At 42.6% G+C, this 19,456-nt stretch overlaps 1 protein-coding gene across 1 annotated transcript in view; it reads right to left on the minus strand.

Annotated features, from left to right (window-relative positions):
• Positions 1–15,291, minus strand: part of LOC135200930 (multiple epidermal growth factor-like domains protein 8) — a 141,498-nt gene extending 126,207 nt beyond the window's left edge. Inside the window, 1 exon segment of the mRNA XM_064229708.1 lies at positions 14,813–15,291. Within this exon segment, the coding sequence (XP_064085778.1) occupies positions 14,813–14,993 (181 nt within the window). The 5' untranslated portion in view covers positions 14,994–15,291.
• Between the last annotated feature and the right edge of the window lie 4,165 nt (positions 15,292–19,456).

The raw sequence follows: 19,456 nt of genomic DNA on the forward strand, positions 1-19,456 counted from the left end.
AGCAATTGAAGTTGCCACTTTCTTTGAAAAGCCTCTCGCTCTGACCAGTCTTTCGATAGTCGAAAGGCAGTCAGGGAGAGACTTTGGATGTTTTTGTGGAACCTCTCGAAGTGGGGTTGTCTGAGCAGATCTGTCCTGTCTGGTAGAGATCTGGGGAAGTCCACCGTCCATTCCAGTACCTCTGTGAACCAGATTCGGGAAGGCCAAAAGGGAGCAATTAGAGTCATTCTCATTCCTTCCGATGCCACAAATTTTCTTACTACTTCCCCCAGCAATTTGAATGGGGGAAAGGCGTATGCATCTATGCCTGACCAATCCATGAGGAAGGCATCGATCGCTGTGGCTCTGGGATCTTCTTCTAGCGAGCAGAAGTTGTCTATTTTCCTGGAGAGGAACGTGGCAAACAGGTCGATCTGGGGTCTCCCCAGAGTGACCATATTTGTCTGCAGACTTCTGAGTGAGCATCCACTCTGTCGGGAGAACCTGGTTCTTTCTGCTCAATCTGTCTGCCCTTAGGTTTTTTTACTCCTTGGCCACAAACCTTGTACGCAGAATAATGCCCCGTTCCTCTGTCCAGGTTAATAGAGCTCTCGCTATTTCGTCAGAGAGAAAGAGTGAGTGCCCCCTTGATTCCGGATGTAAGCCAGAGCTGTGGTGTGTCGGAATTGACTTGAACTACCGCCTCTCTGACTTCCGCTTCGAAGTATTCCAGGGCTAGATGAATTGCCAGGAGTTCCTTCGCATTGATGTGCAGAGTAGTTTGTTGTCTGGTCCAAACCCCTGCTACTTCCTTTGGACCAGTGTTGCTTCCCCAACCTGTTTCCGAGGCATCGGAAAACAACACTCGGTGAGGGTTCCGAATCAAGAGGGACACCCCTTCGTTCCTTGTTAATGGGGTTAACCACCACTTTAGGTCTGATTTTATCCCCTGTTGGATGGGAAAAATGTCTGACAAGTCTCCTGTCTTTTGACTCCACATCCTCTTTAGATAAAATTGCAGAGGTCTGAGATTTAATCTTCCCAGGGAAATGAACTGCTCTAACGAGGAAAGGGTGCCCAGCAGACTAGCCATTCCTCGCCGAGGTCCGTTCTTTCCCTAAGAAGTTCGAGATCTTTTCTAAGCCTCGAGTAATTCTGTCTTGAGATGGAAACGCCCGAAAACCCCGAGAATCCATCTGTATCCCCAGATAGACTATGTTCTGTCTGGGGATCAATTGTGATTTCTCGAGGTTCACGAGCAGTCCCAAAGATTTTGTCAAGTTCAAAGTCTTCTCCAAGTCCTTCAAGCACTGAATTTCCGATTTTGCTCTTATTAGCCAATCGTCCAGATAAAGGGATATATTTCCCCTCTAGATGTAGCCATCTCGCAACGTTCATCATTAGCCTCGTGAACACTTGAGGGGCCGTTGAAAGGCCGAAGCATAGGGCTCTGAATTGGTATACTTTCCCCTGCATCATGAATCGGAGATATTTCTTCGATGATGGATGCAGGGGGACATGAAAGTATGCATCTTGTAGATCTAAGAGACCATCCATCTCCTGGACGAAGAGCCGCAAGAACCGATTTTGATGTTCCATAGAGAACTTTGTGTTCTCCACAAATCGGTTCAATGCGCTCACATCCAGGACCGGTCTCCACCCTCCCGAGGATTTCGGAACCAGAAAAAGACGGTTGTAGAATCCTCGGGAATGCGGATCCCGAAACCACTTCGATGGCCTCCTTTTGCAACATCTGTTCTACCAGTTGCAATAATGCTTCTTCTTTCTTGGCAGGGTCCCTGTATTGGGCTGACAGTTCCCTCGGGTTCGTAGTCAAGGGAGGTCTGTCTCGAAATGGGATCATATATCCCTTTGTTACCACGGAAAGGGAACCAAATTTCTGCCTGTCTCCGAGCCCATTCTTCGGAAAATTTCCGAAGTCTGGCTCCTACCGGTGCTTGAAGGACTGTTGTCTCATTTAGCTCTCTTGATAGGTCTGAAGGAAGGCCTACCTCTCTTCTGCACTCCTCTCTTCTTAAAAGAGGGTCTGGCCGAGGTACTTCCTCGAAAGGGCTGTTGAGGAGCCCGAGTCTCTCTCTTAATAGGACCCGAAGTCCTCGATTTCTTTGCAGATTGGGCCAACAGATCTTGTGTGGCCTTTTCTGTCAAAGAATGAGAAATATCTTTTACAAGATTTTGAAGGAAACAATTGGTCCGACAGAGGAGCATACAGAAGAGATGACCTCTGAGTAGGAGTAACTGCTTTCGTCAGAAAAGAGCTAAATAAGACTCTCTTCTTCAGAATACCAGTACCAAACAGCGAGGCCACCTCTCCTGATCCATCCTGAACCGCCTTGTCCATACAGGAAAGAACACTATGAAGGACTTCTGGACTAAGAGATTCCTCCTCTTGTGTCTTTTTGGCCAACACCCCAAGGGACCAGTCTAAGAAGTTAAAAACTTCTAAGACATTAAACAATCCCTTGAGGAGATGGTCCATCTCAGAAGTCCCCCATGTGATCTTTGCTGATGACAAGGCTTGTCTCCTAGACGAATCTACCAGATTCGAAAAATCTGCTTCGGCAGTGAACGGGAGAGCTAGACCCCGTGGTTTGCCCGTCTCGTACCAAATTCCCTTCTTCCCTGATAGTCTGGAAGGAGGGCAGGTAAAGACTGTCTTCCCCGCCTTCTCCTTGGATTCCAACCAATTTCCTACGAATCGGAGAGCCTTGTTCATGGAAATGGTTGGCTTCATTTTAATAAAAGATGATTGTTTCGGGACCTTCGTGCTTGTAAACAAGGACCTTGGAGAAGGAGGAGCAGTAGGGCTTAAAGAGTCCCCAAACTCTTGAAGTAAGAGGGCTGCCAGCGTCTTGTAATCTGACAAACCCGGAGCCGAGTGATTTTCAGAGTCCGAAATCTCTTCCAAATCCAATTCCGAAGAGGATTGTTTACTTCCAGTAGGAGACTGGCCTCTTGCAACATCCACCCCACTCTCGCAAGAACGACGACCGCTTGTGCGATAACTTGCGTCCCTACGAGAGATAGGTTGATCCTGCAAAACGACCTTATCCTTCTCCTGGCAAGAGCGATGGCCGCTTGTGCGACACCTTTCTCCTCTGTCAGACGAAGGATGTCCTCTCTTATCGCTTTCTCCGGAACGACCTATTTCCTGACAAGGAATACGGCCGCTTGTGCGACAACTAGAGTCCTTGTCAGGTAAAGGTTTATCCTTCCGAAAGCCAAACAAATCTTCCTGGCTTAATTGTCTTTTGGAAGAAGTCCGTCTCTTATTTGTCACTTGTGGCTCATTGCGCCGGGTTGACGCTCGTGATTCCTTGCGCCAAGCTGGCGCTTCTGGCGCATTTCGGCAGGGTGGCGCTTCCGGCGCTTCTGGCGCATCTGGCGCATCTGGCGCCTCTGGCGCATCTGGCGCATCTGGCGCCTCTGGCGCTTCTGGCGCATTTCGCCAGGCTGGCTCTTCTGGCGCATATGGCGCTTCTGCTCTTCTGACTCGTATGGAGTCTCAAACTCATCTGGCGCATCTGGCGCATTGCGCCAGGTTGGCGTTTTTGGCGCATTCTTCATACTCCTCCGAGTATAAGCCGAAACTTCCGTTTCTTCTTTCTTTCCCTTCGTCTTCTTTATAGGAAGGAAAGAGTCCTTTCTCCTGGGAGTTTCCTTAGTAAAAACTCCTACTAAGGCTGAAAGTTGCTCCTGCACATTTAGGATAATTTTTGCAGCCGCACTCTCTTTTTCCTTCCCTGATTCAGGTGAGGAATGTCTCGAAGCGGAAGGAAACTCCGATTTCCGTTTAGGAACCAATCTCCTTTTCTTCTTCTCACAAGGTGATAGATCGGAGAAAAGCTCAGGGCTTGAATCCAAAGTAGGAGCCTTCCAACTTCTCTTTAAGGGGCGTGACAGTTTCATCAGAACTCCATCCCCTTACATTCGGTGAAGAATCTGACGAAGAAAAACACTTCTTTAGGATGCTTTTTCGATAGCGATCCTTGGCAGTTCGGGTCGTCACAGAATCTGCCGAGGGGACGCCTGATCGGTGGGGATTCTCCGTAACCTCCGTAAGGCTTTCGACATTCCTTCTCCTCTGGGCCTGTGAGCTTGGAAGAGGTCTAGGCCTGGGAGCGAGACAGAGCCGATCAGACGCACCCTCCACTGCACTAGGGGACACTTAATTCACTATCACTGTGCTTACCTTTCAACGTCAGCATTTTGACGTTCCATCCTTTGTAGCGCAGCTTTAAGATCTGCAATTTCCGTTGCCGGATTTGCAGTCTTAGTACTAGAGGAAGAAGATAGAGGTTTAGGGTTAGGTGTTAATTTAATAGGGCTCGTTAGAGCGAGACCTACTTACGCTTCTGGAGGAAGCCTTCCTAGCCCTATCCATATCTAATTTCCTTAAATATGAATTTAAATTCTTCCATTCTTCCTCATTCATAGTTTACACATTCATCACGGTGTTAGAAATTGAACATTCATTCCTTCTATCCCCCTTACAAACTGTCGTGAGGGTTCTACCGAAGCTTTCGGTATCCTCACCATGCATCCCTCATTTACACACTGTCTTCTAACCGTAAAGCTAGAATCCGACATCATGAGAAATATCCAAAACCAAGTCCAAAAAACAGTCCACGAAAGAGTATGCCAAACCAAAGATCCAATACGTCACCAAAATAACCGCTTAGAAGATCAATAGCGATGAAAAATACGAAAATCAAATCAGGAGTAACAACAACAATGTTGCTGTCACGGCCGATAGAGAAAATCTGTCTTAGAAACGGGAATGATTCCTATTCCCGCCACCAGCGGCGGGGCGGTAGATCACCTGACCTACCTGTAGAGTGTGCCGCGAAATTCGAATTTCTATCGGGGACGACGGAGTCTATAGCTAAGTATATATCTGACAGGTAAGTGGAATGCATAAAAATGAATGGTTATTATACTGTTTGGTAGTTTCAGTAGTTGAAGAGAGATAATGAAAATTTATGGCGTTACTGTGTAAAAGTGATTGCTTGGCGATCGTTCGATACTTGTAAGTGCTGGATGTAAACAGGACGTTTGGAAGCGTTTTTTTTTTGTTTGTTTATTATAGTTAATGGTTACTTAATAATTATTTGAAATGTGTACATGCAATACATTTAATAAAAAAAATGTGAATTAGATATCATAAAATATAAAATAAATCAGACCGCCAACAAATACGCATTTTTTAGAATTCTTCTTCTGTTTTATTATTACGTTACGTATACGTATTACGTATGTTTCATTATAGCTGTCAGTAACTTAGGTTATCTCCGTTAGGTAAAGATAGAATAAAGAATAGAAATGAATGGTTATTATACTGTTTGGTGGTTTCATTAGTTGAAGAGAGATACTAATGACAATTTATGGCTTACTGTGTGCTAGGAAAAATGATTGCTTGGCGCTCGTTCGATACTCGTAAGACGGGTAAGAGCTGAGAATGTAAACAATCGATTGGAAGGTTTGTTTTTTGTTTTTTTGTGTATTATAGTTAATGATTAATTAATAATTATTTGAAATGAGTACATACTGATTATTTATACATTTTATTGGCATATTCTAAGCTTTTAGCTCTTAGGTTTAGATGTCAGAATCATAGACTAGGCTCAGTAGCAAACCGCTAACATAGGCTAGGCTTATTGCTAAGGGTACATAAGCTAAAATCCTAATATATGCAGTAAAAAATGGGGTTGAACATTATATGCAGTTGAATATTACTCAAGTATGTACAGTATTTTGCCTTTTTGGAGTCATATTTCTTCCGTCGTAACCCTAGAACATGTGTTTTAGGCCTGGAAATATAATTTACTGAGGTGTTTTTGGAGGGCTTGGAACGGATTAGCCATTTTACATGTAAAATGTGTTCCAAGATACGAAGGCAGTCTCGGAACGGATTAATTTCGTATCTCGAGGTACCACTGTACAAGAATCCCCCAGATAATCCATGGGAAACATTTCACAAGACAAAGACCTGTACGCACTGGTGTGCAGTTATGAACTACCCCCTTAACAGTCATTAATTCTAGTGACAGTCACGTACGCGAGCTGGTTCCCAATAGTACCTTACTTTTATGCTCCTACTCGGAAGTAAATTTTCATAGTAATTGTTTTACACTCCAGGATTCTCAAAAATTAAAATGTCTTTACCAGCACCACTTAACCTTCCTTTCAAAATGTCTATCTCCCATTGTGGCTTTCCAGATCCTGTTATGGAAAAAGTTTATAACTGCTGGTAACATGAATACTGCCTTCAAGATAATTATAATAAAATACTGTACCGTCTTGTAAAATCACAGTAAAATAGTTCCCAAATGCATGTGAAAAAAAATACAGAGCATTTCCAGGAACATTAAATTTTCATTATTAAAATGAAGTTTTATTGTATACTTACCGAACAATTATAGAGCCGTGATTTCCACGAGCGGCAGGATACTAAATTCAAATTTAGCGCGTCGGCGTCGCCAACACTGGTGGTGATGACGTCATCTCCCTCCACTCGCGGGAGAACCAGGTACAACTGCCCAGGTGAATCCAATTCTTTCTGCCCGTCCGTCCACCTAAGGGGAGGAGGGTGGGTATAATCATAATTGTTCGGTAAGTATACAATAAAACTTCATTTTAATAATGAAAATTTCATTTTTATTGTAGTGTCTTACCGAACAATTATAGAGCTGATTACACATTTATGGGAAGGTGGGATTCAGTGGACCACTAGTATTTTTAAATGGTTACATTTATTGCAATACCAGTAAACACTCAAGGTGTCTGTTGTACCTTACCTTGTAAGAGAGCTACAGCAGACTGTTACTGCCTCTGGTCGGTGCTCTTCTTACTATTGTAGAGGAATTGGAATTTGACCAAAGTTAGCCTCTACAGGAGTGGAATCCTTCCGTAGTTCAAGCGAGTCAAGGCTGACTGACGGAGGATAGTAACAACAAAGATTGCCCTTGCCCTGGGCTAAGACCAGAAATTCAATCATACAAAACATTTGTCACCAACACCAGATTTAAAAACATATATACCCAACCATTGTAAAATCTGACCTAACAGACTGGTGAGTATCCCAGGTACTCAGTACCCCCAGCTTCCCTTGAACTCGACAACCTATTCAAGGTGAAAAGTTAGCATAGAGGTGACGACCCCTGTGCCGTTTCTCCCAACACCATGCCAGAAACCGCCACCGGACCTAACGTTTTACAATTCTCGAAAACCGTTTCTATCTCTTTGAGATAATGACTCGCAAAAACCGAATTCGATCTCCAGAACGTGCTCTGAAGAATCGAAGCTAAAGATAAATTCTTTCTGAATGCTAAAGAAGTTGCCACTGCTCTAACCTCGTGAGCTTTAACTTCTCAGAACGGAAAGATTGTCGTTCTCGGACTGCGAGTGAGCTTCCCTGATAAGCTCTCTAATAAAGAACGATATAGCATTCTTAGAAAGAGGACGAGAGGGATTTTGAACCGAGGTCCAGAGCTTAGAAGATTGTCCTCTGATACCCTTAGTGGCAAACAGATACTGCTTAATAGCCCTGACTGGACATAAGAGCCTTTCTTCCTCCTCATGTCCAACCAAATCAGATAAGTTCCTTACCACAAAACTCCTCGGCCAAGGATTAGAAGGAATCTCATTTTTGGCTAGAAAGGTCAAAGATACCGAAAATACAGCATTGCCTTGAGAGAAACCGACTCTTTTGTTCTATAGCGTGCAATTCGCTGACACGCTTAGCAGAAGCTAGTGCAATAAGAAAGAGTGCCTTCTTAGTCAAGTTCCTGAGTGAAGCCGACTTCAAAGGCTCAAACGTGGCCCCAATGAGGAACTTAAGCACCACATCTAAGTTCCAAGCCACTGTATCTTGCGGGAGCTTAGTGGTTTCGAAAGACCTAATGAGGTCCGACAGATCTGAATTGGAGGAAATATCCAAACCTCGATGTCGAAAAACCGAAGAGAGCATGGCTCTATATCCTCTGATCGTCGAAGGAGCCAGTTTCTTAGAGTTCCTAGAAATAGAAGAAAATCTGCTATTTCTGTTTAAAGAGGTCGCAGAAGTAGAGACTTTAGCACTTCTACACCACTCTCTGAAGATTCTCCACTTCCCTTGATAGAGTTTGTTAGAAGACTCTCTCCTACAACGAGCGATAGCTTCTGCAGCTCTTCTTGAAAATCCTTTCGCTCTGACAAGATTCCGGACAGTCTGAACCCTGTCAGAGCTAGAGCGGACAAGTTTTGGTGGAACCTCTTGAAGTGAGGTTGTTTGAGAAGCCACTTCTCTGGAGGAAGAAGTCTGGGGAAGTCTACTAACAACTGGAGAAGGTCCGGGAACCACTCTTTCCTGGGCCAAAAGGGAGCGATTAACGTTAGACGTTGACGTTGCTGGTGCGACATGAACTTGTTCAGCCCACCTCTCTTAATTAGACCGGAACGGATGGGGAATGGCATAAAGCTCCAGACCCGACCAATCCAACAGCATTGCGTCCACCGACCAAGCTAGAGGATCTGGGACTGGAGAACAAAAGAGAGGAAGACGGTGTTCCTCGATGTCGCGAACAGGTCTATTGACGGTCGTCCCCAAAGGCGCCAAAGTTTCTGACAAATCTTGTTGTCCAAAGTCCACTCCAGAGGTAACACTTGCTGTTGACGACTTTAAACTCGTCCGCCAGGACGTTCATCTTTCCCGGAACAAATCTCGGGACTAGCTGAACCTTCGCTTCGTTTGACCACAGGAGAGATCCTTGGCTACTTCGTACAGAGAGAAAGACTGAGTCTCCCCCCTGTTTCCGCACGTACGAGAGAGCCGTGGAGTTGTCGGAATGCACTGCCACTACTCGGCCTTCTACTAAGCTCCGAAACTGTCTGAGCCCTAAGAAAATTGCTAACAGTTCCTTTACATTTATGTGGGAACTTCTTCTCCTTCTCCGACCAAGCTCCTGAAGTCCGTTGATTTCCCAGTAGGGCTCCCCAACCTGTGTCCGATGCGTTGGAAAGAACTGTAGGTTCGGGAGGATGGGTCGTAAATCTAACCCTTCTTCCAACCTTGCTCGAGAGAGCCACCACCTTAGGTCCTCTTTTATTTGATCTGTGACAGGAAAGGTAATCGAGTCTGGTTGTGTCTTCCTGCACCAAGAGGCTCTCAGGAAAAAACTGCAGAGGTCTCATGTGCAGTCTTCCCAACGTCACAAATTTCTCCACTGACGTCAATTTGCCAGGAGCCTCATCCACTGATTGGCAGAACTTACCTTTTTGTCCAAGAACTCCTGAACTGTCTCCAGACAGCCTTGAACCCTCTTCGGGGACAGAAAAGCCCGAAAAACTTGAGCATTCAGAATCATCCCCAAATAAAGGATGCTCTGAGATGGAACCAACTGGGACTTCTGTTTGTTGACCAGAATTCCTAACTTTCTGGCAAGATCCAGAGTTGTTCCAAGGTCCTTCATGCACCGACTCTCTGATTCCGACGGAGAAGCCAATCGTCCAGATAGAGGGAGATTCTTACTCCTAATATGTGTAGCCAGCTTCCTATCGGGGATAGAACCCTGGTGAAAACTTGAGGAGCGGTCGCTAGTCCGAAGCAAAGCGCCCGAAACTGAAACACCTTGCCTTCGAACATGAACCTCAGGTACTTCCGAGATTCGCGATGTATCGGAATGTGAAAATAAGCGTCTTGCAGTCCAGAGAGACCATCCAATCCCCCTGTCTGATGGACTCCAGAACCGACCGAGTGGTCTCCATATGAAATTTTGTTTTCTGGACATGCAAGTTCAGGGCGCTCACATCCAAAACCGGCCTCCAGCCCCCTGATGACTTGGGAACTACAAAAAGGCGATTGTAAAAGCCTGGAGGAAAATCCCCTTCTATCTGTTCTATCGCTTCTTGAGAACAAGCGCTTCCACTTCTGCGGCTAGCGCCAGAAATTTGTCTGAGCCCGGAGAGTATGCCTGGAATGGAATTGGCACAGGTGAGAGCGAGGGAGGTGAAACGAGAGGAATACGATAGCCGAACTTGAGTACTTGCACTACCCAGGCTTCTGCTCCTCTGTTTTCCCATTCCTCCCAAAACAGAGCCAGCCTGGCTCCCACTGGTGCATGAAGAACCGAGCTTTCATTTGGAAGGTTTGTTAACCTTGGCCGAGGCCTTAGACTGAGGTCGCAAATTCGATTTCGGCCGAAAGAAGCGCTTGGGTTTTCTCCCTCGAAAAGGCGCTTGGGCCAGAGGAGAAACCGAAGGAACAGTCTCCACAGGAGCTTTAGGTCTCTTAGTAGACTGTGCCAGTAAATCCGAAGTAGATTTCTTATCTAGCGCAGACGAAATTGACAACACTACATCGTCTGGAAAGAGGTTATCTTTCACAAAAGGAGCGAACAAGAGAGCAGACTTCTGTTGGGACGTAACCCTTTTAGAAGCAAAGGAGCACCAAAGTTGCCTTTTCTTAAGGGTACCAAAGGCGATGAGGCGAAGCTAACTCATCACATCCATCCCTAATGGATTTGTCCGCACAGGACAGAACACCAATCCAATCCTCCGCTAACTCCTGGGAAAGAGAAGGACAGTCTTCGATCTTGGCCGCTAAAGCGCCAATAGTCCAATCAAGGAAGCTAAAGACTTCCAAAAGTTTAAATTGATTCTTTACAACGTGGTCCAACTCAGGCGCTGTAAAGAAAACTTTCGCTGCGGCGAAAGCAGATCTTCTAGAGGAGTCGATTAAACTGGAGAAGTCTCCCTGGGAGGAGGAAAGCAGAAACTCCCAGAGAAGGAGCTTCCCCAGTTACATAAAACCTATACCTCTTACGAAGCAACTTAGAGGGAGGGTAAGCAAAAAGAGCCTTCCCTAAGTCTCTTTTCATAGACATCCATTTCTCCGTCTCTTTCAACGAATGTCTAACCGCTTTAGATAGAACAAGTTTTGGGAGGAGAGGGTCTGAAGTTTTCCTCCTCATCAAAAAAGTCGAAGTGGGAGCGCGGAGCCGCTTTCTCAAAATAATCTGGATAAGATACCAGAAGAAATCTAAGGAGACGTGAATAACACGAGAGGTGATGTGAATCCTCCTCCTCTACTTCTTCTTCATTCTCCGATACCGCCGAAGAAGTAGACGGAACTACAACCGGATCTGAAGGTTTCGAACCACCCTTGGACTCATTCATCCAGTTTGGTTAACATCTCTAACTGCTTGCGCAAAGGCGCCAGAGACGAATCAAAAACAGTTAACGTAGGCTTGGAAGAGCCTAAATGTTCAGCAGGAGGCGGAAAAAACTACTTCGCGGCCTCGCTCGGAGCCGCCGAAATTTGAGGCGAAACAGGCGCATCAGGCGTAACAGACGAAAAAGCGCCTAAAGAAACACCCTTAGAACTGCTAGCTACAGCGCTAAAACCACAATCTCTACTAGTAGATGGAGCCGAAAAAGGCACAGATTGAGGCGACGACGGGCCGCTAACGGCCGAGGCGCAACCCTACTCTCAGGCTCCTTATACCGCTTGACTGGAGGAGGCGAAGAATCGGCGCCTGAACGCCTCTTTAAGGGACGCGAAACGGGCGAATCTCGCCAAGAGCGCCGTGCGACCGGAGACTAATCGCTTGAATCATTTGAAAGGCGTCTGACCGCAACACCTTTCCAACGCTTAACCGAGCCCTGTTGAGGCGCAACAGGCTCAACAAGAGAGGCGCCTGTCTGTGGGCAAATCCCGATCGACTCCCTTGACTTCCGGTATGTCTTCTCCCCGGTGCGGGGGAGCTGGACAGTGACCTTTGTCTAGGAGACGTGTCAGGACAGACAGACGCACCCTCAACTACACTCTTACCTGAGGCCGCTTTCTCCAAAAACGTCTTAACTGAATTACCAAGTTGCAAAACCGTATTCGCTAGTACCGAAAATTTCTGATCTAACCTCGATTCCAGACTGGCAATGGTGTCGGAAGAAACTACACGGGAAGCCGGAGAAGTGGGATTAGTAGGAGGAATAGGAGGTGTAGTTAAAGGAGACATAACAATTTGAGGAGAAACAGAAGGAACAGATGCATCGCAAGACGAAGCAGAGCTAAGTCTACTTTCCCTAAGCGCTGCTTTTCTAATTCTGTCTTTAGCTAATTTCTCCGAGTATGAACTAAAAAACTTCCATTGAGAATCAGTCCAATCACTACACTCGTTACATGTTCGATCTGCTGAACAAACCTGTCCCCTACACTTAACACATTTAGTGTGAGAATCATACTCTAGCTTGGATAATCTAGTTTTACATCCTGAGATGCAAAACCTAACTCCCGACGGACTAGAATCCGACATGGCAACGCCTAAATAAAAAGCAAAATAACAACAACGCCAAAAAAGAGTACTTCACCAATTCCGAAGATCAAATCCACAAGAAAAAAGCGAAGCAAAGTTAAATCCAACCGCACCGACCACCGATGTTTACCGGACGCCGGCAGGAAAAGAATTGAATTCACCTGGGCAGTTGTACCTGGTTCTCCCGCGAGTGGAGGGAGATGACGTCATCACCACCAGTGTTGGCGACGCCGACGCGCTAAATTTGAATTTAGTATCCTGCCGCTCGTGGAAATCACGGCTCTATAATTGTTCGGTAAGACACTACAATAAAACCACTATTTTTTAATTGTCTTGAAAAATACGTAATGGGTTTGCTAATCTTGACAAGCCTATTTTTCATCATTTATTCTTAATGTGTTACAAGCTTAGTCTTTCAGATGTGAAGACCACTCCATACACATCCACAGAGCAAAAATGTTCAAACATCATAGAGAACTCTCCTCTTTACCAAAATAGAGTTAAGATGTTAAACTGTGGATACAGTACCAGTATGTATTTACTTCTTACTCTCTTTCAACATATTTAGCATGTATTACAGTAGTCTAAGTGTGGGGAGAGGGATCAAGGATTGGCAAAATGAGCAGGCTTGACCTATGCACATTAATTTAGTTTTCATCTTAGAATTAGACTATGGTAGTTGCCATCTACCTGTACTGGCATAATTGCAATGCAAACATGATGTGGTGTTAGGGTGAGTTTTAAAAGAGGTTACCAAGTACAGTATATGGCATAGCATAAATTTTTTAGTGTATTATTATGATTAATTATTATTCATCTGGGTGGAGTAAACTAGCTCGAAAATGTGTTCTGCACATTTCTATAATAGTACTGTACAATCATTTCTTTATGTGTGAAAAATAATTCTGGTTACGTGTTGGTTTCACTGATTTAAAAGTGTAATTCATGGTGTTACTTTGAAAATTTGCCTCTTCACAAAACATGTTTACTTCAGTGAGGTAATTTGCAATATCTCTTAAGTTTATCTATCTCTACTACTCTATGATAACATGCCTATACGTATTCACCAAAATGTCTGATCCTAAAAAAGGGAGTGATGTCCTTCCACACCAAGGTAAGCACATCATGACAGTCTAAAACTAATACCATACAATATTTCAGTGTTGTGAAATACATTATGCTGTACGTCACCTTGCATATCTTATCGCTAACCTTAATGCTCGTCAGCTGAGAGACCTGCTTAATTATGCTGAAGCATGAATGCTTTCATGCATGCACAGAAAAAACAATGCAAAATCACCAGACCAATATTCAGGACAATGCTGCATTCAAAAACATTATTAGCCCATATCAGTCTGGAGAAAGCAATCTCATAGTATTGTGGTTGCCAGCAAAAAATAATAAAAACAAGTAAAATAATAAAATCTTTAACATATTAAAACAATACTCCTAGGTCTGAGGTTAACAAATTCTTAAAAAATAAAAAAATAAAATAAAAAATTTCAAGTGCACAAATGTCCACAGGTCAAATACATTCTCATTCCAAAATGGAGATATATTTAATATCATCTCTCTGCAAAGATGTTTCCCCTACATGCCAACATTAGATCCCCCCCTTTTTTTTATTCACATGGAAGTCTTCAAACATAATATAAATTCATTCAAACTGTTAGTTTCCTTCCCTTCACTTTAAAGGGATAAAGATTTGGAATGATTTTTTGTTTTCCTCTTTTTTTTTTTATTAATATGTTCAATAGACGGTAAATATAAAAAACAAAGACAAACATAAGCAAAAAAATAGTCTGGCAGGAACCAGGCCATGGTAGTAGTCTTCAGTTTTTCCTGGCTGTGCATGTCCGTGAATTCTGACACACACGTGCAATACTAGTTAGTTGAATTTCTCTGAAAAAGTTTTGCATTTTTACAGATGTATGGCCATGAATTCTGATAAGTGCATGAATTTCTCTGAAAAAGTCTTGCATTTTTGCAGACATATGGCTGTGAATCCTGTGCAGAGTAATTTCATTTTCTGACCTCATTTCTCTGGCTGTGACCCAGTTTTAAACTTCTATGGACTTCAGGCCTTGTATTGATTTTGTATGATGCTAGGTTAGCGTCCTACATAAAGCAACATACTGTATATTGATAAAAACAAAAAGAACTTCTCTGTCAACCTGATTTTTTTTTCAACCTTCGCAGAATGTTAAGTTGGGTGGAATAATAATAATTCCTAAGGACCTCCGTAATAAAATGCAGGATTAACAGCAATTTCATATGCATCGTTTGCGAGCATGTCAAGTGAATACTGGAAGTACGATAAAATGGTTTTTTTTAATGCTAAGCTGGCAGTAGGCCTAAAATAAACCATCTCAGTAAAATAATGGATATAAATTAATAATAACCTTACAATAAAACGGGCCTATGAACAGATAACAAACAAAATGAAACTAATAATGAATTCAATTATCTAACGTTAGGAGAAAATGGGTCTGAGAACCGAAACCGACTAAAATCGCACCAACCTTTGATGAGCCACTGGCAGTGGGACGCCTCAGGGTACTTGCCCGGCCCGTCGGTGATGACACCCCAGGAGCCCGTCAGGACCTGCCTCGTCCGGTTGCACGAGGCCTCCCCGGACCTCTCCAGCGCCCAGGAGGTCGCACAGGACCTCAGAGCCAGTGCCAGAAGGAAGAAGTGCCACATGGTAGCCGAAATCGAGTCGAATCAAGCCTAGGGTCCTAAAATTTAGGCCTAGGCTCTGAATTGAATCTAGAAATGAGGCCTAGGTTCTGATTCGTCTTAATATGAGGCCTAGGCTCCGACTCGAGTCTCGAAATTGTGGCCTAGGCTCCGACTCGAGTCAGCCTTTTCACCCTTGGCGAGGCTTAGGCTATTGGCTCCTCAATCAATAAGGTCGTGACCTTTATATAAGCCTAGGTCAGATTTTGAAATGGTGGTAATAGGCCTATGGTGGCAATTCGAGTACGGTGACGGCATAATACGTCGTGAACGAACGTTCAAGGCGGCCATTATTAGTTTATTAGCTTTAATAACAAAACGTAGAATGGGGGGGGGGGGGAAGATTATGGGTCAAAATCGCTTGCGTCGATATAATAGGCCTACGTAGGTCGTAGGTAATATAGCCCCAAACCCATAATCTCACGTATCATCATCATTACTAAGTAAAAAGGAATATAGTAAATCTCGAACTCAAACCAACAACAAACGAGTCACTCGCGAACAATGCGGCATTTTGTGTCTGTCTCTGCCTCTCTCTTTATCTTTTTCTCCCCGTCTCTCTTTTTCTCTCCGTCTCCCCTCTCTCTATCTCTCTACCCTGGCTGCAACGCCAGATAGATGCAGACACACATCTCTCACAGCTGACTGGACTTGATAATAATTAGCACTGCGGATATGTTGACATTCGTAGGGGGGCGAGGGGGGGAACACAGGGATAGGGGCAGGGCTGGACTGAGTAACGAGGGGGGGGGGAGATATACAGACACACAAACACAAGAACCCCCTTCCTCTTCCTACGGGAATGCGCCGGGGGGTGGGAAGGAGAGGGCGATATCCACAAAGATAGGACAGTTTTAAGTCCTCATTTTCCCTTCGTCTATTTTATCACAGGGGCAACGCCGTTGCATCGAAGGACAACGCCGAAGGATTCGATTTTGAGCGTCGTCCAGGGGGCGAGGAAGGAAGAGAAGGACGTCCCTGCGCGGCGGGGAGGGCGGGCGGCGGAGTTTGTGCGTGCGTTCACTTCCTCAGCATGGACTGGACTGAGGGCCTCCTCAGTCCTCCTTCGTTCTTATAGGTGGCGACTGTCATCTATCTATCGTTTGCTGCGCCCCCCGCCCACCAACCCCCTCGGCCCCCCAATGAAAATAACCATGGTGACGTCACTCAGCGGGGCGTTTAAATTCATTCATTCACATTTTCTCTCTCTCTCTCTCTCTCTCTCTCTCTCTCTCTCTCTCTTGCCAACATGAACTTTTAAAATAAAAATGGCTTACAAATTTTGTTTTCATGTTAAGATATATATATATATATATATATATATATATATATATATATATATATATATATATATAACAACGTTAAATCCCTGGTATGCTCTGTCTCTCTGTCTGTCTGTCTCTCTCTCATAACATTTCAAAATGGCTTTAAAATATTTTTTTTCGTTAAAAACATATATATTGACCATCGTTAAATCCCTGATATGCTTCAGTTTCTCTCTCTCTCTCTCTCACACACATATGCACATTTTAAAATGGCTTTAAAATATTTTTTCATGCTAAAAAATATTTATATATACAGACCAACATTGAATCAATGGTATGTTTCAGTCTCTCTCTCTCTCTCTCTCTCTCTCTCTCTCTCTCTCTCTCTCTCTCATACACATTTTAAAATGGCTTAAGTTTTTCATGCTTATATATATATATATATAGATATATATTATATATATATCTATATATATATATATATATATATATATATATATATATACTATATATATATATAAATCATTACCGCCATAAATATATTTATTAACACTAAATTTGGCTGGCTCTATGTCAGCACGCCACGGTACCCATATGTGTGTGTTTGAGAGAGAGAGAGAGAGAGAGAGAGAGAGAGAGAGAGACTGATACCATGATACCAATGATTTAACGTTGGTCTACACACACACACACATATATATATATATATATATATATATATATATATATATATATAAGCATGAAAAAATTTAAGCCATTTTAAAATGAGCATGAGAGAGAGAGAGAGAGAGAGAGAGGCTGATACCAGTGATTTAACGTTGGTCTATAATATATATATATATATATATATATATATATATATATATATATATATATATATATATATATATATATATAGACCAACGTTAAATTACTGGTATCAGTCTCTCTCTCTCTCTCTCTCCCTCTCATGCTCATTTTAAAATGGCTTAAATTTTTTCATGCTTATATATATATATATATGTAGACCAACGTTAAATTACTGGTATCAGTCTCTCTCTCTCTCTCTCAAACACACACATATGGGTACCGTGGCGTGCTGACATAGAGCCAGCCAAATTTAGTGTTAATAAATATATTTATGGCGTAATGATTTATGAATAGACTGATGTCACGAACAGCACGAACCGTTCTTGCTGGACACTCTCTCTCTCTCTTAACTTACCGTGCCGGCATAAGGCCAGCTAAATCTGGAAATATATATAAATCTATATACGACGTTTGTAATGTATGAATTGATAATGAGGTCACGCACAGTAGTAGGAACTCTCCTTTGCTAACCTCTCTCTCTCTTGGTAAATACACCAAGTTTAGTTACGTAAGACACTACTAAAATCTTTAAGTATCTGATTTTGATAGAACTGAATTATATATATTTCCTATACAATTACTGCACTGTAACTTCGTACTATTTTTGTCTTAATTATTGCATTACAGATAACGGTGGGCATTGCGACCGCTTCGTGATTTGTTATGTTTACGTCGCCTGACGACAGATCGATGAATCTTGCAATCGCGTTCACCTTGCTTTGGCACCTAGCTATCATTGCCATGGCCGGAGGAATGTTCATTGTTTAAAACAGCATTCCACGTACTTATTATATTACTCACGAAGAATGTTTTTAGATGTCGCGTGCCGGTTTACGAACATGGTGTACGTAGTTTGATGGTTAATAGTACTAAAAACGCTAATGTTTGAAATCTTACGATAGATTTCGTAAGAGTTGCGCAATCTTTGCACTAAAAATGCCGTGTACGCAACTTTTATTCATTCATTAAACTTATATAATGGAAAACATACCTAGATACGTACGTATCTATATAAAAACTCATTTAATTTTCGTCCTTGCTGGCATTACTACTATGCTAAATGTGATTAAAACTCACGAAACGGATTTAGACTAGTAATTTTCCTAATTAGTTTGGCAAAAAGTCACGTGTAATTCATTCCAGGGCAATTACACACGCAACCTCAGAATGGCAGTGACTCATTTGATACAAGTATTTGCAGAAGATAACGCTGGAATACACAAAAGGGAAAAACCTAGCGTTAAACATGAATGATAAGGATTTGCAGATGATAACGTTTATCTTATCTCTAGTGCATTCACGAATGTGGAGTTTCTCTTTGATGAGGAGTACCACAATGGTTTGCCACTCTAGCTGATAGCCAAAGACGAATTAACAATTAACAGAGAGAGAGAGAGAGAGAGAGAGAGAGAGAGAGAGATAGAGAGTAGAGAGAAAGAGAGAGAGAACAGAGAGAGAGAGAGAGAGAGAGAGAGAGAGAGATGAGCGAGAGAAGAGAGAGGAGAGGGAGGAGAGAGAGAGAAGAAGGAGAGAGAGAGAGAGATCGTCATGGTACGAGATATGAAAAGTTTGATGCTCTCTGATCTACTTCTTTTTAAATATATCTCGTGACCGTGAGTTATATATATATATATATATATATATATATATATATATATATATATATATATATATATATATATATATATATATATATATATATATATATATATATATATATATACTTAAAAAAATCACAGTAGATGCACATGGCTTCATTAAATAAGCGAATGCCACAGGTAAATGATAGGCATAAATGCAAGCGCTTTCGTCTTAACCAAGATATTGTCAAGGAACGTTCCTTGACAATGTCTTAATGACGAAAGCGCTTGGATTTATGCTTACAATTTTCCTGTGGTATTCGCTTTCCTATATATATACATACAGTATATATATATATATATATATATATATATATATATATATATATACATATTAGTATAATGCCTCTCATTCTCTGACACTAGTGGTCTGATGAAATTACTCATACTAAGAATACAAAAAAAAGCTGACTCTACGTGTGTCATCAAGCAAGGCAACACAGCTCAGTGATCAAGAACAACGTCTCCTGGTTTTGTTGAGGTAATCCTTTTCAATTTTGTTGTTTGAGCAAGCTGGTCTTGTGCTTGCATAAATCCTTGCTCCTGTGGGTATATTAAAAATGTCAAATTTTATTTAGTATTAAACACTGACCTATGACAGTTGTCATCTGAAAAATTAAGTAACATTAAATAAAAAAAAAATAATAAAAGATTATATGATTTCTGATGCAGT

The sequence above is a fragment of the Macrobrachium nipponense genome, chromosome 27, assembly GCF_015104395.2.
Source record: "Macrobrachium nipponense isolate FS-2020 chromosome 27, ASM1510439v2, whole genome shotgun sequence".
Taxonomy (NCBI): domain Eukaryota; kingdom Metazoa; phylum Arthropoda; class Malacostraca; order Decapoda; family Palaemonidae; genus Macrobrachium; species Macrobrachium nipponense.